The following is a 25,134-nucleotide window of genomic DNA, read 5'->3' as shown; positions in this document are numbered from 1 at the left end:
TGTTTGTTTTGTTTGGAGTTTTCTGACATTTTAAGTCTGCTTGAAACAGTGATAAAATCCCCATAACAATAAGGCTTTTGACTTTTCTTCCTTCTCCGGCTTGATTGCCTTTTAACAGCTGCCTGCTTTTGGAGAGACTACAGTGAAAAGAAAAAGGCCTGCAGACAGAGCAATTATGGTTTTATTTACCATGCCCATTCTTACAGCTCTCCCTTTCTCTACTGCCCCCTTTTTCTCTCACCTTTGTAATCACTGATCAGATTAGAGACAAGTTGAGCTCCCTCATGTGATTCATCTTACTCAAAAATTCACTGACAAATAGATATAATGGGAGCCAAACAATTAGGTATAAAAGATAACATGGCACTAAAGGGGCAATTCACACAAATGCAGTCTTTATGCATGAGGGGAAATCCATTCTGGGTTGGTCTTAATTATAGCATAAATCTTCGTTTTTTTCCATCTTAATTATAGACCTTTGACAGCATAATCAAATCCACCAATAAAATACTTACAAGCTTAATAAAACACGCAGTAAAGGTCACTGTAAAGGTGACAGTGTTATGATTGAGCAGGTCTGGAGCGTGCAAATGAAGACAAATCCAACATTTGCTTTCCTTTTACATTCAGGAACAGCCTACAGGATTCACCTTTGAAGTGGAATGAAAAAGCTGTTGCCAGCAACAAACAAAGGGCACATTGTTTGAAGCCGGCAGCTGACATGCAAAGCAGCAGAGCATTCACAGAATGCAAAACATGTTCATACGAACAACGAAACCACCGATCTGTTCGTATAAACTGTGTACAGGAGTGACGCATTTCAAACTCAGTCATCTTTCAACCTTTTGGTTTTTAGTCCACAGTGGAAGACCGCAACATGTAAGAGCTCACAGTCCCAAATCATAACCATGAATCACTTTAAATTCCCGTGCATGGGCCTGTATCATAAAGGAGGAATATTAGGTAGAACTGCTCTTTTGTTGCTTTGTTGTAAGGTAACATTTGATATTTGCAGGACTTTGTTGGTAACCCTCCCAAAAAAACCCCATTGTTCATCTAGTTGATACAATCTTACCACAAGATTATATGCAATTAGCTTTTATTGCCACCTTATCGTGATCCATCTTGTCTTATTGCCCTTTCTGAGACAACCATGCAAATCAGAATCTGTAATAAACTGAATTCTGTTTATGTCTAGAACTGCATTACAGCCTCATTGCGCCCCCAAGTGGTGGACGTAGTGTATTAAAATCTCCAAAATGCATCAGACACTGCAATCAGGAAACAATGCTGTTTATTACAAGGTTATATACAAAATTAAACCAATAAACAACAAACCCAGATAGTTTAAATTGGATTTATCACATTCATTTATAAAAAAAACAAACAAACAAACATGCGAACAGAGCACAAAGCAGATTGTATGTGAAGGGTAAAGTCCACTCACGTTTTTGTTTTGTTTTTTTGCATCAAGTGATTCATGCACAGGCATAAACCCCCTCTGTAGGGGACGCAGCCAGCTGAGCTTACAAACTTGTCAGGTGAAATAAGCGACCTTGAATGGGACCAATTAACAAGAACACATAATAACACACACAGGTTAACCGTTCATAACAAACAGCAACATGTTTACTATATTTTGGATTTGTTGTCCGGTGAGTCTGTTGGCCCATTGTGGGACTCACAAGCTGTCATGTCAGCATAGCTACACACTGACTGATCTAATGTCTGTGCACAAATAGTATAGGTTTAAAAAAAGAAAAACAAAAAGAAACAGTTATGGTTAAAGCAACAAATATTAAATACTTTGGAAGTGAGAAAAGAGTAAACATATTTGTTAATAGCATATAAAACAAAGAAAAATTCAAGCATTGGGGGCTACAACTTAAAATTACAATTCCTCTGTCGACATAGATATGGTCTTGGTAATTTAAGAGAGTAGCACCAGAAAAATTACCTGAATAAACACTTTTGTGTTACAGCACTTGTTAAAATAGCATTTGTGTGTATGTATATTGAATGTAGTGCTGACAAATGAACTGATTAAGCTCTATAAAAAAGATGTTTTATAGGTTTTAAACCACAAACAAGGCACAATCAGTCAGCCTGTGGGAATTTCAGCAGGTTCAGATACCATTGACCAAGTTAGCTTTTTCCTCCTTCTGTTTTTCCACAGCTTGGCCCATAGCCTCCAGAAACCTCTCAAGCGTTACTGTTGGTGTCTGCAAGACAACAAACCATTTTAAAAAGCCCATGTGAATCGTATGTTTGTCAGGAGAAAACAATCAAATACCTACCTTTACAAAGAGTGCATGGGCTATAAATGGTAACTTCCTGAGTGCTCTTCCGCTCAAACCTTTGCTTTTTCTGAAAAGAAAAAGAAAAAACTGAGCATTGGCCTCCATCTCTTTTCGCTTCCCACACTCTGATTTAGATGCTGCTTATTGGAGTGTGCACTTACATAGCAATGTTCCTCAGGTTTAGACTGTGTTCGGACACCTCACTCTTTGCAAAGCCCATCGTCTCGAGCTCAAACATGGTAAACAGTTGCTGCCGGGGGTAGATGATCTGGCACTGTGTACATCCGAGATCACAACTCAGAGACGTGTCGGAAAACAAAATTGCATTTTATTTACATAAGCTGAATTTTAAAAGTGCCTCTTGTGATTTTTCTGTCAAGAAATTTCTGCAAAAAACCTAAATACAGGAAGAATGTCCTGTGTGAGAAAACTGAGAATTAATGTTAATTTAACAGCTAGTCACTGGCCCGTACAGACCTTTGCACATCTGTAGTCCTTTGCCGCACTGCGATTACAAAGCATACGTGACTTTGGGATGTTTTTAGCTCAAATTTTTAATTTACACTTGGTGGTCTGTTCAGATTGGATCACGTTCACAAAATAAACAAACCGCTCTGGAGTTCCTTTGGAGACCACCTCCTCCAAAGGTTCTCGTGGGGTTGTTTTGTTTTGCACCTGGATGCACTTATTTGCATCCAAATATGTCACATTTGACCTCTGACCTTACTTTTACATTTCACATCTTTCAAGTTGACCCCATTTCAAGAGAATGAGCTGCCTAGTTAGATGTGTACTGTAGTAAAATATCATATTATACAACATCATAACAAGCCCAAGTTACAAATCAGTACCGCTTCGCTTTCCTTAAATATGCTTAAATTGTATTTTGCACCGTGACTTTTTTTTTTTAATTGTTCTATCAATATTTTGTTGGAATAAACTGCTATATGTACATTATGTAGCCCTTTTATCAAGAGCAGTTTACAGTGTCTTCATTCAGTTACACAAACACTCATACAGAGATTGCAAGGTACAATGCCTGGCACTGGACAGCATGGTGTGCACTGCACCAGATGGCTGCCATACGTATGTAACATTTCAGGAAACTGACATTCGTTTCCTACTGGCAAAGTGCTCTTTTTGGTCAGGTGGTTACTACACAATATGGTGACATCATAATATCTATTATAGACCTGTATGCCAAGTTTGGTTGCCCACCTCGTGACCGTGTAGTTGCAATTTTAGATGGAAAAACATTTAAGTCAGATGTGTTTCACTTTAGAAGTGGAAATAAACTGCTGCCAGATTACTGGATTACCTTCATCAGCTCCTCCAGGCAGGAGAGGTAGATGTTGTAAATGCCTTTTTCAGATGGCGGTCCGATGTACTGCTTGATATCAGCTCTGTCTACAAAGGCCAAGTCGATTTTTTCTGTCACATTGGAGGTCGTCAAGATCACTACATTGGAATGTCTGAAATATCAGCCCAATAGCCAACACAGAACAACTTGTTTAAAGTAGGACATAATAAGTAAATAATCCATCCATCTACTTTCTGTCACTCCAAGTTTGGGTCAGTAGCAGTTTTAGCAGAGAAACTCAGACTTCAGTCTCCACAGCCACCCTAAAAGGTTACGTCTCATGGAAATGTTATGTTCCAAGTCAGCCAAGAGACATATTGTCTTCAAGTATGCCCCGGTTCTGCCTCAGAGCCTCCTGTTTAGATGCCCAAACCATATCAGCTGCTCTTTTCAATGTAGAGGTGTAGCAGCTCAGCTCTGGGCTCCTCCTCTGTCTTAAAGGGAGAACCAAGATACCCTACAGAGGAGGCTCATTTCCACCACTTCTCTCTGCAATTCCAATCTTTTGGTCTCTACTGAAAGCTTTTAACCATGTGTTAAACAACAGCTTCATTTTCACACTGCTCTCTCTCCACTACAACAGACTAGTACAGAGTCGATCTCTAATTTAAAACAAATAAAATCACTAAGAAAGGTTTGCATTCTGACCGTTTGATCTGGTCCAGCTGCGTGAGGACCGAGTTGACCACACGAATGGCATCAGAAGGCTCTGTTCCTGCTTGGCAGGCATTTCTTGCTGCTGTCAAACTCTCCACCTGTTCACAAAAGAGAAACCGTTTCAATCACACTTCAACATAACAAAGTACAACCAGTTGGCAAGAAGTTCTCCTGTCTTAGAGAAACATAAAAGACACAGAAGCAAATCAAAATGAAATAAATACACTTCATTTTACCTCATCAATCAGAACAAACACAAGAGCGTCTTTGTCATCAATCAGCTGTTGGATCTTTTGAAACATCTTTGTGACCAGCTTGCCACTCTGTGAAAAATAGGCATAATTAGCTACAGGAGACAATACAAGTAACAAAAACATTAAAAGAAAAAGAAAAAAAGACCCAGGTGTACCTCTGAGAACCACTTTGAGAACAAACTGTGGCTGTTTATCTCAACAAATTGGCCATATAAATACCTGCAGGGGAGAAAAAAAAAAGGTGTATTTGGAAATGAAAAGTGCTGGTGTAGTCATAGCTGGAGCGGTTTCACTAGAATGAGGACGATCTTACCGACTTGACAGTCTGATTGACAGTTTCTGGGCGAGAGCTTTGCACAGTGATGTTTTCCCTGTGCCTGGAGGTCCTGAATGTGGGCAAACAAAGAGAGACAGTCATTACTCTTTGTTCCAATGTAATAACAATCACTGTAGAAATTCCCTTCTTAAATATTTACCATGAAGCAGAACAACACGATTCCATGAAATCAGGTTGCTGTCAACATTTTTGTCTGAGAAATAAATTGTTGTTGTGACATAATCCAGGAGCTAGAGAAAAGGGGAAATAAGGTAAAGTTAAGAAGCATTAGGTTACACATCAGGCTATTTGATCATTTTTCCTAATTCCTAAACAGCTGTAATTTATTTTACCTGAGTTTTGACTCCAGTTTCATAAACCAGACTTTCCCAAATCCCATGAAATTCAGCTGTTAAAAAGAAAAAAGCAACTTAACATATATAATAGAACAGAAAATGCTTATGAGCTGCAAGAAAAAAAATTATCATCCTCAGTAGCACAACATGCTCACCAAGCTTTACACCCACAGATCTCGAATGCTAAACCAAGATTATTTTATTTTTATCCCATAAAAAGAAGAAATAAAAAGCAGATGCTCCACCAGCAACATAGCAGCAGGATCTTGAGGCCTGTTTGACAGAAACATGTAGCCTGTACATTTGTAACAAGAACATCATAATGTAAAATACTGATACATTTGCAAAGTAGGTTTTGGTCATGCTGGATTCAAACACACAAATGAAATCCCAATTTTGATACTAGCAAAAAGTAAAGAAACGTTTAAATAAGCGCTAGATTTTCACAATTCTTTCTGCTGTATATAACTCATTCCTACTCTTAATATGATCCATAAACATTTCAGCACAGACCTTGTACCATGAAGATACAAAAATGTCATTTAAAAAGATTTTGGTTAAAATATGTCAGTTTGTAACTCAATGCAGGAAGATTGCAGGGTCACATGGATCCAATATCTTCTCCCCCTCCTTTTTTAAAGCTGCGTTGGAGACGTATCGTGACCATCAATCATTGCTCTCCAGTCCTTTACTGCCTGTTAAATGAGATGTTTTTTCTGAGAACCTCCTGATGATAGATGTTGCTGGAACATACCCAAACGACCATTTCCATCCTACATACATCCTATATTATACTATTATCCTCCACTATACGCAGATGGCGTCACATTGACTGTCCAAATATCTAATAAAAAAAACAAGATGGTCCACAGAACAATGAAAAGAAGATCCAGCATCTGGTGATACAGTCCTCTAAAAACAACCTTGACCTTAATGTTAAAGAGACCAAAGAAATGATGTCTATATTGCTGAGGACTTGATTTGGTCTCTTTATCTCCCGTCTGATAAAGAAGGCCTAGTGTCGCCACCACTTCATGAGGCAGCTGAAAAGGGCCCATTTGTCACAAAACAAGTTTCTCCACTTCTCCAGCTTCACCACTGTACAAATATTATAGCATTATTTTCCATGTTCCCATCTTACAGTTTGGTACAGCAACTCTGCCTTGGCTGACGAAAGGGCACTGCAGAGGAAAGTCACAGCAGCTGAGCGTACTGTTAGCAATCAGCTACCTGTTATTAGAGATATCTACCAAAAAACACTGACACCAAGTGTTTTTGAAATGCCACCAAGGCTCATTTTTTCCTTTCTCCACCCCAGGACAGTAAATTTCTCATGTCTCTATAACAATATGTTGCAAAGTCCTTTATGAATGACTTATTAAATGCATAGTCATACACTGTTTTGCACACAATCACTAGACCAGAAACTGTCACACACTGCCAACAACAACAACAACAACTGCAACCTACCTATAAGAGACAATTTATTGCACTGGTTTTGCTTTAATGACAGTAAAGCGAATTAAACTGAACGCAGTGTTACCTGCAGGCAGCAACCAGTGGTTTGCTGCTGAAAGCTCCTCATCCTCCTCCAAAGTGAGCATGCTAGGTCCATCTTCGCTCAGTGTGAAGATGTGAAAAGAGACACAGCAGTTCTTCAAATCAAGGGGCTGAAAGGGAGAATAAAAATTAATAAGTATAAAGCTTTACTAATACAATGATACTGCAGAGCTTTCATCCCCAAAACAAACTGAAATAACAGACCTGTGTAACTATTTCTTCTAGATCAGCTATAACCACAGATGCCACATGCTTCTGAAGGAAGTCATCGTCAAACTCTGTCCATGCGTAGTTTCCAAACACCATGCTGTGACAGTTCAGTAAACTCTGAACATGCATTTTCACCTCAGACCGTTTAGCTGTGCTGAAATATGAAACACAAATCACAAATCACAAGAAGGCATGCGTGTATATATCTAGCTTCTGGCTGGTACTATGACAATACCATTGCTGATTTGTTTTAAACAAACGTTATCATCAGACATGACTTGAAACATATTTAAATCTTTGGTGGAAAAAAATGAGTCATTTGAGTTCAAAGGGTCAAAGTAAACTAAAGGAGGCATTTTAGCTTTTCATGTCCTTTATCACCTGTGTATGGGTTTGACCTAATAATAACTTCACTGTTTACACTAGGATTAAACTACCCACCTGTCAGATTTAACGTGAACTTCCACATGGATTTTTGGTGTGAGGTTTCCCGTCTCCATCCTGTCATCCTCCATTGCCGAAGAACTGTGAACACCAGAGCAATAACTGCGGCTTTAACAACAGCAAGTCTCAGAGAGCTTCTGTATTTTATTAAGTACTGAACCAAAACCCATCACTACATCGCGTTAGCAAGCTAGCTAACCCGTGTAAGGCTGTAAACGTGAGCTAGCTAACCCAGCTGCCTCATTTGAACAAAATAACCTGCTGAGGTGACAAAACAAAACCCAAACCTTAAAACATTAGCGTCGTCAAACTGTTTAGTCGTATCAATCAAACATCTGGTGTATTTTTACTATCAACCGTGTGCTGCCGATATTTATGAGTCGAATTCCGCGCGTTTTGTTTAAACCGGAAATACGACAGTAGTTTTTGTAGCGTCACATCTGCCCACCGTCTCTCTTGTTTTTTTTTTTTTTTTTTTTGATACAGCTTGTAAACTCACTGTCTGACCCATACTCCGGAACAGTAGGAGGCGGTAATGCTGCTTTACGTTGGTTGCCAACCGCCGTTAAACACAAAGAAGAAGAAGAAGACCGTCTCTCTCACAGCTAGGCTAACGCTAGCGACCAGTGTTAATTGGAATAAATTTACGACTTTGAGAATTTGAACAGAAACATGGGGAAAAAACATAAGAAGCATAAACCGGAATGGAGAACAGTTGACGGTACATTAGAGCACATTTTATTTGCACACCGAGCGCTCACTGCAGCGTCGCTTTTGTTCTAGCTAGCATTATGTTAGCTAGCATTAAAACTGACAGAGTTTAGTTTATGTATAGTAGCTCCATTCATTCATTCATTCATTCATCTACTGGTGGAATTATGTATAGCTAAAATCTCGCATTAATCACTTTGCTGCATTACGTTGTATACTATGTTCTTATTGTTGTTTGTTTTACGTTATAAATTATTATAAAACACTTCTAAAAATTACAAACTGTATTTGGGTTGTAAGTAGGAAAAAAATACATACATACATAAAAAATAAACAAAGAGATTATTATGCCTTATATTTTATATAAACCAGAGAGCTTATTATGCCTTTTTTTTATATAATAACCAGTTTGGCGTGTAAAGTCCTTCGTTTTTTTAAAAGAAAATCTGCATGTTAATGTCAACTTCTTTCATACTGCCCTTCTACTTTGTCACTGCTATTGCCTGACACAATACCTTTACCAATTCTTCGTTTTGGTTGTAGACTATGAGGACAAAGCTCTTGAGAAGCCTCTGAAGCTTGTGCTCAAAGTTGGAGGAAGCGAAGTGACTGAACTCTCTGGGTCCGGCCATGACTCCAGCTACTACGATGACAGATCAGACCACGAGCGAGAACGTCACAAAGAAAAGAAGAAAAAGAAGAAGAAAAAATCTGAAAAGGATAAAGACAAATATGTAGATGATGAGGAGAGAAGGCGAAGAAAGGTTAGGTAGCTGAATTTCGTTCTTCTGCGTGACTAATGCACCATTTACTACTTTTAAGTTGTTTGTTTTTTAATTGGCTTTCATTTCATTGGGGTGGCTGTAGCTCAGGAGGTAGAGCAGGTCATCTACTGATCGGAAGGTTGGTGGTTTGATCTCTGGCTGCTCCAGTCTGCATGCCATATATCTTTGGGCAAGATAATGATACTGATGCTCTCTGATGCATCCATTGACGTATGAATGTTTTTGATCGGTAGATTGCACTTAAGTGTCAAAGACAGTGCTTGTGTGAATGAGGCTTCTTGTATAAAGCGTTTTGGGTGCTCTGGGAGAGTAGAAAAGTGCTATATAACAATCAGTCCATTTACTATTTACCATTTCACAGGAGGAGAAAAGGAAGAAGAGGGAGCGGGAGCAGAGTGAATCAGAGGCGGCAGCAGTGACTGTTGCTAGTAGTAGTAGTGGTGGTGGTGGTGCTGGACCTGTTGAACCATTCACACTGTCAAAAAGTATTGGATTGGAGGTGATAAAACTTAAATCTTAAGATTGTGACCAATAAATTATTATGGTTATTTTTGACAAGTTGTTTACATTCTGTGTGTCTCTACAGCCAGAAGAGAAAAAGAAGAAGAAAGAACGGTTTGAAATAGAGCCCGAAGGGGAGGAGTTTCACCCCACTGTGAAGGTGGACGTAGAACAACCAGGAGACAGGCCAGTCAGAGCGTGCCGGACACAGCAAGGCAAGACTACCTGTCTATAAGCGCATACAGTTTTTACAAGCATTTTATATTTGGGCAAAAATTTACTTGTAAGTTTATGTTTGCCCGATTTAGAGAATGAGTCCACACCACGGCAACAGCTGCTAGAACACTTTCTGAGGCAGCTGCAGAGGTAAGAACAGTGTTGTCTGTTTACAGCAAAATCTTCCAAATGCAGGCACCGCAGATACCTTCATTGCATTTGATCCCCTCAAATGAAAGCTGAGTCTACACATTATGTCCATGTCCATTATGTAACTATAACTAGAAAATGTTTCGGTAAACAGGTTAAAAAAAACAGAACTTGTGTCAGTGTCCAAATATATGTGGCCCTAACTGTACATATTACGATGAGCGCAGTCCACAGTAGTTCTGTTTCCTTTTTTATACCAGTAGGTTAAAAATGTCAGTTTTGCATGTGTCTTTTCCCACAGTCCACTTGGCAGATTAGCATGAGCTTAGATAAACACATATATTCTCTTAGAGAGGGAGGTTCGCATTACTTTCCTGCTAATAATGTTCTAAAAATAGAGCATTTTGCATTTGCTGTTCTGTCGTGGAACACCAGCATGCTACATTTTGAACATGGCCAATAAATATCGCTCCTTTGACATGCTTTCAAACATTAACCTAGCAGATAATGAATTATTATTCTTTTGAAGAACTGAGGGGAAGCCCTGTTTGTTTATCACAGATTACAAAATGTGGCATGTGAATAAGGCTACATTATGAAATTCTTTGTTTGATAAAAGCACAGCAAGATCCATTAATAATGACCATTTTGACCTGAAAGATAACATTCTTGATCAGATCAGAACACTGGACACGTCTAAACAAGTCTAAAAGCTGGTGCTTTCAATAACATTGATGGTGTGTCTCTCATCTTTCCAGGAAAGATCCCCATGGGTTCTTTGCATCTCCAGTAACAGATGCAATCGCTCCTGGTTACTCAATGATCATCAAACATCCTATGGACTTCAGCACCATGAAAGACAAGAATAGAAACAATGACTATAAAACAGTAACAGAATTTAAGGTGAGGGTGCCTTTAACATCTAATTGTGAATTAGATTTTCTTCCCAGCTTAAAGATGTTGGGCATTAAACCTGCAGCCTTCATAGTTGACTGAACACTTTTTGTTCCTCAGGCTGATTTTAAACTGATGTGTGATAATGCCATGGTATACAACCGACCAGAGACTGTCTACTACAAGGCTGCAAAGAAATTGCTTCACACAGGATTCAAGATGATGAGCAAGGTAACACGGTCAAGCAAACCAAAGGCAAAAACACTTTATTCATTTGTTATAACAACAGTGTATGATTGTTGTTGATGTGTACATTATATTGTTGTTTTATAAAGATAAAACAGCACAGCAACAGAGATCACAAAGGAAGTTATTAGCAGTCAAATCATGTTCCATACACAGTTATGGAATATATTCAAAGTGCTGATATTTTTAGTAGCAGAGTTGTACGACTCTCACATACAAATAAAACTGATTTGGGTGTTGCAATCCAACGAATCACTCCGAAGATATACAGTGGGGCAAAAAAGTATTTAGTCAGCCACCGATTGTGCAAGTTCCCCCACTTAAAATGATGACAGAGGTCAGTAATTTGCACCAGAGGTACACTTCAACTGTGAGAGACAGAATGTGAAGAAAAAAAATCCATGAATCCACATGGTAGGATTTGTAAAGAATTTATTCGTAAATCAGGGTGGAAAATAAGTATTTGGTCAATAACAAAAATACAACTCAATACTTTGTAACATAACCTTTGTTGGCAATAACAGAGGTCAAACGTTTACTATAGGTCTTTACCAGGTTTGCACACACAGTAGCTGGTATTTTGGCCCACTCCTCCATGCAGATCTTCTCGAGAGCAGTGATGTTTTGGGGCTGTCGCCGAGCAACACGGACTTTCAACTCCCGCCACAGATTTTCTATGGGGTTGAGGTCTGGAGACTGGCTAGGCCACTCCAGGACTTTCAAATGCTTCTTACGGAGCCACTCCTTTGTTGCCCGGGCGGTGTGTTTTGGATCATTGTCATGTTGGAAGACCCAGCCTCGTTTCATCTTCAAAGTTCTCACTGATGGAAGGAGGTTTTGGCTCAAAATCTCACGATACATGGCCCCATTCATTCTGTCCTTAACACGGATCAGTCGTCCTGTCCCCTTGGCAGAAAAACAGCCCCATAGCATGATGTTTCCACCCCCATGCTTCACAGTAGGTATGGTGTTCTTGGGATGCAACTCAGTATTCTTCTTCCTCCAAACACGACAAGTTGAGTTTATACCAAAAAGTTCTACTTTGGTTTCATCTGACCACATGACATTCTCCCAATCCTCTGCTGTATCATCCATGTGCTCTCTGGCAAACTTCAGACGGGCCTGGACATGCACTGGCTTCAGCAGCGGGACACGTCTGGCACTGCGGGATTTGATTCCCTGCCGTTGTAGTGTGTTACTGATGGTGACCTTTGTTACTTTGGTCCCAGCTCTCTGCAGGTCATTCACCAGGTCCCCCCGTGTGGTTCTGGGATCTTTGCTCACCGTTCTCATGATCATTTTGACCCCACGGGATGAGATCTTGCGTGGAGCCCCAGCTTGAGGGAGATTATCAGTGGTCTTGTATGTCTTCCATTTTCTGATGATTGCTCCCACAGTTGATTTTTTCACACCAAGCTGCTTGCCTATTGTAGATTCACTCTTCCCAGTCTGGTGCAGGTCTACAATACTTTTCCTGGTGTCCTTCGAAAGCTCTTTGGTCTTGGCCATGGCGGAGTTTGGAGTCTGACTGTTTGAGGCTGTGGACAGGTGTCTTTTATACAGATGATGAGTTCAAACAGGTGCCATTCATACAGGTAACGAGTGGGGGACAGAAAAGCTTCTTACAGAAGACGTTACAGGTCTGTGAGAGCCAGAGATTTTCCTTGTTTGAGGTGACCAAATACTTATTTTCCACCCTAATTTACGAATAAATTCTTTAAAAATCCTACCATGTGGATTCATGGATTTTTTTTTTCACATTCTGTCTCTCACAGTTGAAGTGTACCTCTGGTGCAAATTACTGACCTCTGTCATCATTTTAAGTGGGGGAACTTGCACAATCGGTGGCTGACTAAATACTTTTTTGCCCCACTGTACCATTAATTTAAACAATATTCAATCGACTGCAAATGTTGTTAACTAATGCTACTAGTAATGCAAACCTTGATGTTCTAAACCCAAAAGTTGAGGATATACGTTTTTGCTTTGGTTAAAATATACAGTCACATGTTTATGGAATCGGTACAAATGCTTTACTACCAATATCATTGTTTATTATTGCTTTTCCATAAAAGTGGAATTTAAATATTGTGTCTTTTTTTTTTTTTTTCTTTCTGCTCGTTGTCCAGGAACGGCTTTTGGCTCTGAAACGCAGCATGTCATTCATGCAGGACATGGATTTTACCCAGCAAGCAGCCATTTTGGGGGATGAAGACCTGACAGCTGACATTCCTCCTCCAGAGACAATCCACATTCCAATGGAATCTCCAAGGAAGCCCAGGAAGCAGCCAGCCAAGGACATGAAGGAAGTCATCAGGTATTCCCTGAACAGTGTCTACATTTCATGTCACCTTTACTTTTTTTGCGAACGTGTTCAGACTAACATATTCAGAGAAGACAGTGGGGAAGTGCTTGACACCGGATGCATTGTGAATCTTGTCACACAACACCTCGTCTGTATACTGATACTGTGTAACATTTCTGCCGTCTCAGTTACCTGTATGAACCAGAGGGAAACGCATGCAGCTTGACTGACAGCACAGCAGAGGAGCATGTTCTGGCGCTGGTTGAACATTCTGCAGATGAAGCTCACGACCGCATCAACAGATACATGCCAAACTCCAAGGTTTTACACTTTGAACACTTTTTATACAATCCAGTTGTATCCAATGTTTACACAAGTTATAGCTCTTTTTTATTATTAGAGCTGACAGCTTTTAAAGCGTTTAATTTACCCAGTGTTTTGCTTTTTCAGATGGGGTATTTGCGTAAGGAGTCTGACAGTTCTCTTTTGTATACTGTTGTAAATCAACTCGATCCTGATGCAGAAGGTTTGCTACCACTACACGGCCTTTTATATATCTACTAAAACCTTTTTATTTCTGCTATATCATTATAATATGTGATATCTCTGTAAGAACCCAGTTTGATTTATTGTTTTGCAGAGGAAGAGACCCATAAAGTGGATCTAAGTTCTCTGTCAAATAAGCTTCTGCCTGGGTTAACAACCCTGGGCTTCAAAGATGACAGGAGACACAAAGGTATGTGATAATATATATTTTCGTTGATTTACTTAATCTTAATTATTTTAAGTAGTTCGTGCTTTTTAACAAGTTTCTTTCTCTTTGTATAGTGACCTTTCTTAGCAGTGCCTACAACGTCCAGAGCCTCCAGAAGAACTCTGTTTTTGCAGACTTGTTACCTGATGAGATGGACATGCTCTATTCAGCCTATGGAGATGACACAGGGGTTCAGTGCGCTTTAAGGTAGGCGGTCATTTTTTTGATCGCACTGATAAATTATCCAGTTGTGGTAAGTTTTTCATTTTTGATCACCTGTTTTCACTACTTAAGTATACAGGAGTTTGTCAAGGGCTGCAGCGGTGTCACCAAGCATTGGGTTGACGGGCTCCTGGACAAGATGACCGCAGGCGATCACACAAAATCTGTCAATCAGATACGACAGGTATAGTCTCTTTTTTTTTCTTCTTCTTCTTCTTTTTCTTTTTTTGCTTGCTTAAAGAAAAGTTTAGTTCCTCTGCTGTGTTTACGAAGCTTCTTTATTTGTAACATTTCAGAAGAGAAATATAATGCTGAAACCTGACGAAACCAAGTCGAACATCTGTGACATGCAGGTACGCTGTGGCTCATGAAAGGAGATACTATAATATGTTTTGATTATTGTTTTTCTTGTTTCAACTGAAATGATTGACTAATTCAAGCTGGATATTTTCTGTTCAGATGGCAGATGGAGCTGGCCTGGGAGAGGGGAGTTCGGTGCTGGATTTCATGTCAATGAAGACTTATCCAGATATGTCTCTGGATATCACCATGCTTAACTCATTAGGTGATTGTTCTCTATCAACATGCTGTATATACATTCATATTTCTATATCAGTAATTCAGATACAATGACATTTAGATAAGAGAAGCCAGGTAAATGTGATGTTACCATAGGGGTAGGTAAATATTTGGAGTTGCTGGAATAAAGGGCATTATTTTCATGTAAACATGTTTACTATTTTTCAGCACATGCGGCAGCCACGTCTCCTTCATTGGCATAGAACAGAAATGCTGAATTTGCTGTTTCACTTTCTTTTCCACTGAATCTGTACTCAAAGTTTAGAGGAGCTTTCTGTGGGAAAAATGTATAATGTTCTGCTTAACAAAATTCAGCTGAATTGTGCAAGTTTTAGTTTAGTTTTTTATGGATATGCGCCCTTATTAAGGTCGCATGAAGTGCCCTTTAATTCCCGATAATGAAGCCATATTTTTTTTGTATATCAGGCAAAACGGTGAAAAAAGAGCCAGGTAATGAGGAGGGCCAGCAGCCTTTTGATGATGCTGATAAACTCCTGCAGGAGTTCCAAGAAGCGCAGGTGGATAGAGTTGGTTCCAGACCCTCATCCAACCTGTCCTCACTCTCTAATGCCTCCGAGAGGGACCAGCACCACTTAGGTATCTCCAGCAAATGCCTTCTTTTCCCTTTATTTTAATGATTATATGAAATGAGCTACTAGTGCCAGCAATACAACATAAGAACCATTTTTTCGTGCATCCATAGGGAGCCCATCTCATCTGGGTGTTGGGGACCAGTCTGAAATGGTTCATGATCCCTATGAGTTCCTGCAGTCTCCAGAGCCAGAGAACACAGCCAACGGCTGACCACACACTGCCGCACTGTTATCCTGTTGCTAACCACTCTGGCTACTCTGTTATGGACTGTTGAATTGCCGTGAAGAAAGCAGGAGCCTCAGACCTTTGTTAAAGACTGAACATAAGTGTACAGACTAGTGTGATTGTGTGTTTTTGTATGAGTTGCAGCACTTGAAAAATAAATGTTTGTGCCTGTGTTTGTGAATGTGTGCACTCAGTTATTAGACACAAATCTTTTACTTATTCTGATTATACACAGTGTTGTTAAAAAGCATTTGCCCTCTTTTTTTTGCATGTAAATGCAAAATGCAGTTTTTAAATGCTGTTTTCATTTATTAGGGTAAAGAGCAGAATTCATGGTTCCAGCAATTAATCGTCCAGCCCCAGACGATAATACTATCACCACTATGGACTGCTGGTGTGATGTATTTTTGTGAAATTAGATGTTTTACTGCAGATGTAACAGGAATCAAACCTTCCATAAAGTTCTGCTTTTATCTGTGGGTTTTAAGTGGTGGAAATGAAGTTTCTCTAAAGGGTGGCTGGCCTCTCCCTTAGAGATAGGGTGAGGATTTCGGCCATCCGGACGTCAGAGTAGAACCTCTACTCCTGCACATTGAAAGAAGCCAGTACAGGTGGTTCAGGCATCTGACAAGGATGCCTCCTGGGTGAGGTGTCCTGAGCATGTTCCACCAGGAGGAGGCCTGGTGCAGACCCAGGACACGCTGGTGAAATCATATTTCCTGGCTGGCCTGGAGAAGGTGGCTGGGGGGGAGGGAGGTTTGAGCTTCTTTGCTTAGGCCGCTGGCCCTGTGACTCAAATTCAAATTTTATTTGTCACACACACACAACCATACACAGTATGACATGGGGGTGAAATGCTTGTAGCTGTACAATGCCCGACCATTAAATGACAGAAGAAAAGTTTTACAATATTTACAATTTACAGTTTACTACAAAAATTTACAAATTAACTTAGGAATTTACAGTAAAGAATGTGCAGATAGCAGAAGAGATTATAAAGATAAGGATTATAAATGATAGGAATTATAGGATTATAGGAAATGTGTGGTGGTGACGTGTGTGAGAGTTCAGTCTTATAGTGACGTGTTTGGGAGAGTCCAGTCCTACACCTGGTTCAGGCCCCGAATAGCCTGGGGGAAAAAGCTCCTCCTCATTCTCTCTGTTTTGGCCTTAAGGGAGCGGAAGCGCTTCCCAGACCTCAACAGTGAGAAGAGTCCATTGTTGGGATGGGAGAGGTCCATCATAATCTTCCTAGCTTGGGACTTGCACCGCTTGGTGTAGATAGACAGCAGGTCAGGGAGCTCTGATTGAATGATGCGTTCTGCCGAGCGCACCACCCTTTGCAGATCTCGTCTGTCCTGCTTGGTGCTGTTCCCAAACCAGGTGCAGATGTTTGCCGTCAGGACGCTCTCAATGGTGCAGGAGTAGAAGTTCTTGAGCACCTTCAGTGGCAGATGGAAGTCTCTAAGTCTTCTGAGGAAGAAGAGATGCTGACGGGCTTTCTTAACCAGGGTGTTGATGTGACAGGACCATGACAGGTCCTGAGTGATGTGGACACCCAGGTATCGGAAACTGTCCACTCTCTCCACTGGCATGCCACTGATGATGAGGGGTTTGTAATTCCTCGCCTGCTTTGTAGTGAAGTCCACGATCAGCTCCTTAGTCTTGCTGATGTTTAGGAGGAGGTTATTCTCCTGGCACCAGGTCTCCAGGTTCCTAATCTCCTCCAGGTAGGCCGTCTCGATGTTGTCGGAGATCAGGCCCACAACAGCAGTGTCGTCAGCAAACTTGACAATGGAGGTGGTGTCGGATGTGGCTACACAGTCATAAGTGTACAGTGAGTACAGCAGGGGGCTTAAAACACAGCCCTGAGGCACTCCAGTGCTGAGTGAGATGGAGGGGGAGACTTGTTTTCCCACCCTCACTGATTGGGGTCTGTCTGTGAGGAAGTTGAGGATCCACTGACACAGTGATGAGCTGAGTCCTAGAGCCGTCAACTTGGTGAAAAGCTTAGAGGGAATTATTGTGTTGAATGCTGAACTGTAGTCCACGAACAGCATCCTAACATAATTCCCTCTGCCAGTGTCCAGGTGACTCAGGGATGTGTGGAGCAGGTGAGATATGGCATCATCTGTGGAACGATTAGTCCGGTAAGCAAACTGAAGTGAGTCGATGGTGGCAGGAAGTGAAGAAGTGATGTGATCTCTCATCAGTCTTTCAAAACACTCGGCCCAGATAAGTCACAGGGGCCGAGTTCTGTCATGGCATCCGATGCCATTTTTATTCAGTATTTTTCTTATTGTTGAATCATTAACTGAGACTAGTGAGGCCTGCAATTCTTTAGATGCTGTTCTTTTGTGATCTCCTGGAGGAGTCACTGATGTGCAATGGCTCTCACTGTGGTTGACTAGAAATGTTTAGTCTTTTTCGGAGATAGATGTCAATTACTTTCTCATCTGTTCCTCCGTTTCTGTAGATAGTGGTATGATGTCGTATGTGTTGCTTTTTGGACTTGTTTAGCTTGCTTTACCTTGTCAGATCGGTTCTATTTAAGTGATTTATTGATTCAATCACAATTATTTTAAAGGAGTGTGTGCGTGCGTGCGTGTGTTTGGGGGGGGGGGGGGGGGGTGCTAACTTTTTCATACAGGACCAGGAAGGCTTGAATAAATACAAATAAATAAATGTATAAATACAACTTTGTCTAATATTACAATTTGATTTATGATGTGAAGCATGTAAGTCTGACATCGCTGCAAAAAATAAGAAAACAGGAAGGGTACAAGTACTTTCTCACAGCACTGTATATACACTATGGGAGCACAAAAAATAGGAAATGTCCGTGTTATCCAAATATCGTGCATTTGCAGCGAAAACGCAGTTTCAGAGTAACTGAACTGCTGAGGCCTCGGGTTTTCAGCATGGGTAAGCTTCCACCTGTAAGTTCTAACTGAGCAATGTACGCTGTTTGTCTCGGTGTGTTGGGGAAGTGAAACTGAAGCACTATGGGTGCTGCGACATATGCATTTAGCACGGTCTAATATGAGTTGAAAATAAAGCACGAGCTTTATTTTTGAAAGCAGAAGTACCCTGTGAGCACATGTGTCTGTCTGCAGTTCCTTCTTGTTCTGTGGAAGCATTGGTTTCAAATTCCCTGACACCTGTAAGTATTTAATAGCGCGTTTAATAGGCGAGTTGCATGCACATCATCTGGCGAGTCAAGGTTGACAAAGAAGAAAATACACACAAACACATGCACACAAAAAAGGGGAAAAGGGCAGGTATCGCGAAGAGAGCCATTGCGCATGCGCCGTCGCACAGTTTCCATAGCGCTGCACCGTCCTGCTGAGTGAGTTGATTCTTCTACTTCACGTCCTTCGGCTTTCACAAATCCAAGGACACCGGAGGACCGGTGTGCCCGTTTTACCCAACATACGGGAGCTTTAAAGTTATTTGTCGATGTTGTCGTGTTTTTATTTTCATGTGACTTTTACTCATAAGAAACACCTGCTTGGCTGACAAAGTTATGATGGGACATTAGGCGGTGAAAATCGAATGAACTGAAGAAAATGTAATGTTATGGTCGCTGTCGCAAGTAGAAAGGTAAGTAATTATGGGTTAAGACTAGTGTCGTCGTTATTATTATTAGTAGTAGTATTAGTATTGTTATTTTAACGGGTACAAATGGCGTCAGCTAGATTGATTGCAAATTAAACAGCCGGGTTGATCCACTAAAGCAACCATAAACTGATTGCCAGCTACTCGCTTTAGTTGTTAAGCAAAGCAGAGGCAACAAAACTAGCTGCCAGGAATACAGCTGGATGGCTCTGTTGCTTCTTTTTCAGATTTCTAATGCATAGATGAACAAGAACATAATTAACTGCCTTTTTTGCAGAAAGTCCAGAAACAATTGACCTTTTATGCTTTTTAAGTTAAACGGATTGCACAATTCATATGCTGTGCTAAGGGTAAGGCTAAAAGCAAAACATGTGATTGCAAGGCCTGTGAAAAAGAAGGGGATGTAAAAGTTTGTGGAAGTCACTTTAATCAGCTGTTTCCTGCAGGCTTTGCGACTGAGTCTCCGTTCTTGTTTATTTGCCTTTTTAATTTAGTGGCTGAGAAATGAATGCTGCTTTTATGAAGTTTAAAATGTAAGAAATGTAGTTCGTACTGCTCCTCAGTTACACTTCACTTTACTATCACACTGCAGTGCTTATGTTTCTTTTTAATAAATATAAACCCTTGAAAGTAAACCAGAGTGGCTGGATCACTGTAGAACATCTAGCTGCACCTAATACAGTCTCGGTATAGCACCATCTGTGGATGAACAGTCACTGCCATTATGCTCAACTCATTTTCCTAGCTCATTTCCCCAGCAAATGTGGCCACACTCTGCCGGTACTCTACTTTTATGTGTACTCCAACCTGTCCTTATTCTTCTCTCGCACCATAGATGAACTGCTTCAGTCAGAGGTTCAGACAGACAGCTCCCATGCTTGGCAGCAGCAAAAATGAGCTTGTCCCCTCCAAGCCTCCCAGAAGGAACGGATGGTCGTGGCCCCCTCAAGCCTTCCAGGTGGTTGGGTGGTTGGTGTACAGCTATCTCACCATAGTCAGCTTTGGTATCTATATCCCGCTTCTGCCTCTGCCGTGGAAACATGTGGCCTATACTGTATCCTTAACACACAGCGGGTCTTTCTTATTTGAATATGGAGCAAACATTAGCCTGTGCTGGGTTTTTTTTTGTCTTTTTTTGTCTGTGCTGCTGAACAGGACAAGGATTTTGTTGTGTGGCATGTCTGTATGGGCTTCAGTCACACCCAGTGTGACAGACTTTCTTTTTCTGGCCCAAAAGACATAATCAGTGGCCTTTTTGTAAGCTGTTGAATGCCGCATGATGTCAACCACAAGAACAGTCAATGTCTTCAGTCTTTATTTCTCATGCACAAGACTTGTACAGCAGTTGTTCTCTCATACTAGTCCCACTTAATATTTTTTCACATTACTGCACATTTATCACACGCTGCAATATTCTTTAAGGGCGTTTAAAAAAAAAAAAAAAAAAAAACTAAAAAAAAAACTTCCTTGACTGTTGTTTTGTGCAGCTGATGGGCGTAGCGTTTATTGTGCACTTATTCGCACACATCGCAGTTCTCACTGTAGATCCAGCAGATGACAGCGTGAGGGCCAAGCAGAGCTATTCCACGCCGATGCCTCTCTTTGACCGAACAAAGCAACCGCATGTTATCCACGACCTGCACTGTTATCTTTGTGATGTGAATGTGTATGTATCCTGAGCAGCAGTCTCTAATGTTCATTTGCATTTTCAAATTGGCAGGTACCCTATCACAAATGAGGAAAAACGTTTTTTTTAATAAAGTGTAATGATGTAAAACATTAAATCTTCTTGCAGTGGCCCCAAAGTAAAACACTGTGGTGTTTGCAACAAGTGTGTGGAAGACTTTGATCACCATTGCAAATGGCTGAACACCTGTGTGGGTGGAAGGAACTACCGGTAAGTTGAAGTTTTTGGATTTATGAGCCTTATCGTTGCTGTCCACATGAAGTAAGACTTGCTCTATAAATTCATCGGTTTTCATGCATTACTTTCAGGTACTTCTTCTTGGCACTGTGCTCAGCTACAATAGGCGTCTTTCTGCTTATTGTGGTTGTGTTGTTCGTATTTATTCAGCATTATCTCAATCCGTACAGCTTACGGACTGCACCGCAGTTTGCCGGTGAGTGACCTGCAGTATAATCTTACCAAGTCGGTGGAAATTGCAGCACTGAAAGCTGTCCTTTGTTCCTTCTTTTCAAAGATGTGTCGGGGAATAGTACCTGGCTGATGTTTTTGCCGTTAGCTCCCATAAAGACGAGTTCAGCTGGTCTCCTAATACTATCCTTCGTAACAGTCATGCTGAGCACCACCTGCTTACTGCTGCTAAGCCATCTGCTGGGCTTTCACCTTTACCTCTGTAAGTGAATTTTGGAGACATACATGTCATAAGGTTATTTTCCCCTCTTCCAGTGATTAAGCCTCACTATATCCTGTGGTGTTTGCTCCTCACTCTGGTTTATAGATCATAAAGGCATAAGCACGTATGATTATGTTAAGCTGCAGCGGCAAAAAGAAGCAAAGAAACGAGACGTCGAAGCAGGAAATGGTACTCGTAATGCAAAAACTCATAAGGCTCCACAGGTCAGGCTTCTTTTCTGCCTCTGTTATTCACCTGTTTAGTCTATTGTATTCAGTAGCTTTGTTTTTTTTTCTTTTAATAGAACCAAGAGGCCTCAGTTGACTGTGAGCCATCATTGTCACAACGTTCAAGGTAAAATATTTCCTTTCTGTTTTGTAACGCTTCTTTTAAAGCTGTTTGTTTTAAAAAATAGTAATACCTCTCTGGCTTTCTTGAAGTTCTTGCAAATTTCATGATAAAAATCCGTTCACCAGCCGGCTTTCGGAGTCCATATGCACAGAGGTAAGCATGTCTGCTTATATCTTCTTTGATTGATTTATGATGGATCTAATTTGTGACACATTAAAGTGTTCGAGGGTTTGTTTATGTTTTGTTTTTTTATAGCTGGAAAACTTTAAGAAATCAGAGAACAAATTCCGTTATGGTACAGAAAATCCCAGTGAAAATATAGCAAGTAAGTATTCATCTGTACTCTTTACCAATGAGCTCTTTTATACTTTACAGTTACTTTATACTTTACACTTTTTGTAGGTAGGCGTTTTCAATAACTCTTACACAAATAATAGCGCAAATATTTAATCAGCCAATCACATGGCAGCATCTCAGTGCATGTAGACATGGTCAAGACAACCTGCTGAAACATCAGAATTAGGAAGAAAAGTGATCGAAGTGACTACACGTGTAGCATGGTTGTTGAGGAACTGCTGATCTGCTAGGATTTTCGCGCATGACCATTTCTATGTTTTATAAAGGATGGTAAGAAAAAGAAAATATCTATTGAGCACAAGTTTTCTGGTTGAAAATACCTTGTTGATGCCAGAGGTCAGAGGAGAATGGCCAGACTGCTTCAAGCTGATAGGGAGGCATCACTATCTGAAATAATCGCTTGTTACAACCAAAGTCTGCAGAAGAGCATCTCTGAATGCATCAAACCTTGAAGCAAATGGGCTCAGGAGAAGACCACACCGGGTGCCTCTCCTGTCAGCTAGAAATAGGAAACTGAGACTATAATTCACATGGGTTCACCAAAATTAGACAATAGAAAGCTGTGAAAACTTTGCTTGGTCTGATGAGTCTCAATTCTGTTGCAACATTCAAATGGTAATGAGTTTTGCACAGACACCATCAAAATAACCATGAGAGCATGGATCCAACCTACTTGTATCGACAGTTTAGGTTGGTGGTGTAATTGTGTAGGGCAGTGATTTCCAAAGTGTGGGCTGGGGCCACCTAGTGTGCTCCAAAGGAACTTGTAGGTTGGCCGCAGTAATAACAGAAATTCTGAAACTATGGACAGTTTCATATTTATATACATATATTGAAACTGGTAATAGAATGTGGTTAGTTTGTATTATTATTCATTACTCTGACCTACATTTACTCCTCTGGTATTGAGGTTTGTCCCAGTGACACATGGGTCACATATTGGCGGTAACACTTTGCATACGGGTTTGCATATGACTGAGTAACATTAGCAGTTTATAGCCAACAGCCTATGTTGTTGTTTTGTTTTTGTGTTGTTGTTTTTCAAATTAAAATTTCCATGAAAAGCATCACTTTCTCTTGTATTTTTATTAGAGTGAAGATTTAAGATTTTCTTGCTTTTAAGTTGGCCACAGTATTCTTGACTTTGTGAATGGCTGGTGTAAGGGATGTTTCCCTGGCACACTTTGGGCATTTCATCTTTTGATCGCTGCTTACAACAGAAAAATTATTCATGTTACAAAGCTCAATTCATCATCTTAAACCATGTACTCAAATCCAATAGAGCACCTTTGGGATGGGGTGGGACAGGAAGTTCACAATGCAACTGTGTGAAGCATTCATATGATAAGTATTTCCAGGATTTGTTGAATCTGTGCCACAAACAACTATGGCAGCTCTGAAGGCAAAAGTGGTTCAATCTGGTACTAGCAAGGTGTACCTAATGAAGTGTCCTATTGAGTGTATGTCAACTTCATTTACAAATATGAAACCCCCGCAAAGTATTAGAAATCTGCAGTATATGCATACTACTTCAGAACTGCAAACAATTATTGGAATTATTGCAGTAAAGTGTACAAGTGTTTATGCTGAGCGTAAATGAAGTGTGTTCTTCTACATTATCAGGTAAGTTTATTAGTATGTATTAGGAAAGACTGTCGGCACATGAAGTTTGTAAGTAATGCTTATCTCCTCTGTTTGACAGGGGGAATAGCTTTGAGGGACATCAAAAACTGGAAGCCTGACAATGATGAAGAGTCTCAGAGTGCCACTGTGAAGTCTGTTTGCAGTGTTCCTGGAGTGCAGGACCCTCTAGGCAGCTCAATCATGACTCCCGATGATATTTAAACAAACAGATGTCTGCGTGGTGGTGGATCAGAAGATGCTGCTCTCAGAAAATATTTATTTTGACATTATCAAAACAGAACAGAAAGGTTGGCTATTTACAAGAACAGAGTACTGTGTGGACCTTTGCACTTTTATATGACTGTTTTTGTTTTTTTGTTTTTTTGTTTTGTTTTTGTATACCAACTGCATAACCTGACCTGTCATTGGGTTTCATTCATTTTTTTAATAATTTTGTTTGTTTGTTTTTTAATGACAACAGTTGAATTATTTAAAGCAATGTTTTATCTCACTGACTTAGTTAGCGAGGCAGGTCAGTCTCTGTTCCATTTCAGTTAGACAGATGTATTTTTGCATCTTTTTGAAAACTAAATATATCACGGTGTAGTTTCCTGTTCATTTCACTGATGGTAACATTTGAGAATCTTTCCGTTTTTATCTGATCACCAAAGTGAGAACCTTATATGGGAAAAATGTTTTGTCTAACTGTGAAGAGTGGAGCAGATAGTGGCCTGAAATAACACTTCAGCTCTCTGTTCCCTTTCTATGAACAACCGATTTTAAAGTTGACGATGTTAAGCACACCCTTTTTTGCTAAATATGACAGTAAAGAATATAAAAACCATGTTTGCTCTGTTATTTTATTTCTTAACTTCCAGTGTCTACATCATTTTACAAAATACAAATATGTATCTGACTATTTGCTTTGTTGACAATATACAGCATGAAAAATAGTCATACAGCTTTGACACACACCTAAAGTTGGAGCATTAAGGTAGGACTTTTTGGAATGGGTTACAGTTGAAGTCATACATTTTAATGAATGACAAAGGATGTTGCAGTTGCAAATCCCTTCAGTTTGCCAGCAGGAGGCTCCAGAAATGGAATTAGCAGTTTGTTTGTTTGTTTTTTAAACAATATGACTGTGTGGGTGTGTGAGCTTTCCTTTGTTTATTAGGAAATGTGCCAT

General features: G+C 40.2%; 3 protein-coding genes across 6 annotated transcripts; 2 read left to right on the top strand and 1 right to left on the bottom strand.

Annotated features, from left to right (window-relative positions):
• Window positions 1-1,277: 1,277 nt before the first annotated feature.
• trip13 (thyroid hormone receptor interactor 13) lies at window positions 1,278-8,789 on the bottom strand. Of its 3 annotated transcripts, none has more exons than XM_086311980.1 (14): window positions 8,684-8,789; window positions 7,455-7,538; window positions 7,008-7,167; window positions 6,787-6,913; window positions 5,241-5,296; window positions 5,048-5,138; window positions 4,885-4,957; window positions 4,727-4,790; window positions 4,554-4,640; window positions 4,309-4,415; window positions 3,619-3,772; window positions 2,462-2,574; window positions 2,298-2,367; window positions 1,278-2,222 (listed from the first exon to the last, which is right to left on the bottom strand). In XM_086311980.1, the coding sequence occupies exons 2-14, from the start codon at window positions 7,526-7,528 to the stop codon at window positions 2,127-2,129; spliced, it is 1,272 nt and encodes a 423-aa protein (XP_086168106.1). In that variant the 5' UTR covers window positions 7,529-7,538; window positions 8,684-8,789; the 3' UTR covers window positions 1,278-2,126. The 3 variants fall into 3 exon arrangements, with proteins under 3 accessions (XP_086168106.1, XP_086168105.1, XP_086168104.1); XM_086311979.1 differs by lacking the exon at window positions 8,684-8,789 and adding an exon at window positions 7,957-8,174; XM_086311978.1 differs by lacking the exon at window positions 8,684-8,789 and adding an exon at window positions 7,745-7,938.
• brd9 (bromodomain containing 9) lies at window positions 7,851-16,118 on the top strand. 2 transcript variants are annotated; one of them, XM_086311977.1, is made up of 17 exons: window positions 7,858-8,178; window positions 8,712-8,932; window positions 9,315-9,452; window positions 9,540-9,669; window positions 9,763-9,820; window positions 10,579-10,723; window positions 10,835-10,945; window positions 13,090-13,277; window positions 13,454-13,586; window positions 13,716-13,791; window positions 13,906-14,001; window positions 14,094-14,226; window positions 14,314-14,425; window positions 14,538-14,594; window positions 14,701-14,806; window positions 15,247-15,417; window positions 15,524-16,118. In XM_086311977.1, the coding sequence occupies exons 1-17, from the start codon at window positions 8,130-8,132 to the stop codon at window positions 15,622-15,624; spliced, it is 2,025 nt and encodes a 674-aa protein (XP_086168103.1). In that variant the 5' UTR covers window positions 7,858-8,129; the 3' UTR covers window positions 15,625-16,118. The 2 variants fall into 2 exon arrangements, with proteins under 2 accessions (XP_086168102.1, XP_086168103.1); XM_086311976.1 differs by having other exon boundaries at window positions 7,851-8,178; window positions 13,454-13,791.
• Window positions 16,119-18,994: 2,876 nt separating this feature from the next.
• On the top strand, window positions 18,995-24,789 carry zdhhc11 (zDHHC palmitoyltransferase 11). The gene is made up of 11 exons (XM_086311975.1): window positions 18,995-19,242; window positions 20,093-20,311; window positions 20,745-20,923; window positions 21,053-21,154; window positions 21,253-21,377; window positions 21,459-21,614; window positions 21,720-21,838; window positions 21,919-21,968; window positions 22,055-22,118; window positions 22,221-22,290; window positions 24,025-24,789. The coding sequence occupies exons 1-11, from the start codon at window positions 19,219-19,221 to the stop codon at window positions 24,165-24,167; spliced, it is 1,251 nt and encodes a 416-aa protein (XP_086168101.1). The 5' UTR covers window positions 18,995-19,218; the 3' UTR covers window positions 24,168-24,789.
• The last annotated feature ends 345 nt before the right edge of the window (window positions 24,790-25,134 follow it).

The sequence above is a fragment of the Aulonocara sp. 'chitande type north' Nkhata Bay genome, linkage group LG11, assembly GCF_057382095.1.
Source record: "Aulonocara sp. 'chitande type north' Nkhata Bay isolate Kocher_YH1m ecotype deep benthic linkage group LG11, A_spYH_male_GT1.1, whole genome shotgun sequence".
Classification (NCBI taxonomy): domain Eukaryota; kingdom Metazoa; phylum Chordata; class Actinopteri; order Cichliformes; family Cichlidae; genus Aulonocara; species Aulonocara sp. 'chitande type north' Nkhata Bay.
The sequence above is the reverse complement of the archived record's forward strand: the minus strand, read 5'-3'. Positions and strand labels throughout refer to the sequence as shown.

Coding starts and splice junctions, on each gene's coding strand:
- zdhhc11 (XM_086311975.1), top strand. CDS start 19,219: ATGGTCGCTGTCGCAAGTAGAAAG. Junction 20,312..20,744: donor GGAAACATGTGGCCTATACT/GTATCCTTAACA, acceptor TGTTTTGTGCAG/CTGATGGGCGTAGCGTTTAT. Junction 21,615..21,719: donor GGGCTTTCACCTTTACCTCT/GTAAGTGAATTT, acceptor TCTGGTTTATAG/ATCATAAAGGCATAAGCACG.
- trip13 (XM_086311980.1), bottom strand. CDS start 7,528: ATGGAGGATGACAGGATGGAGACGGGAAACCTCACACCAAAAATCCAT. Junction 4,791..4,884: donor TCAATCAGACTGTCAAGTCG/GTAAGATCGTCC, acceptor TCTCCCCTGCAG/GTATTTATATGGCCAATTTG. Junction 4,641..4,726: donor TCTCAAAGTGGTTCTCAGAG/GTACACCTGGGT, acceptor TATTTTTCACAG/AGTGGCAAGCTGGTCACAAA.
- brd9 (XM_086311976.1), top strand. CDS start 8,130: ATGGGGAAAAAACATAAGAAGCATAAACCGGAATGGAGAACAGTTGAC. Junction 14,807..15,246: donor CACCATGCTTAACTCATTAG/GTGATTGTTCTC, acceptor TTTGTATATCAG/GCAAAACGGTGAAAAAAGAG. Junction 15,418..15,523: donor GAGGGACCAGCACCACTTAG/GTATCTCCAGCA, acceptor GTGCATCCATAG/GGAGCCCATCTCATCTGGGT.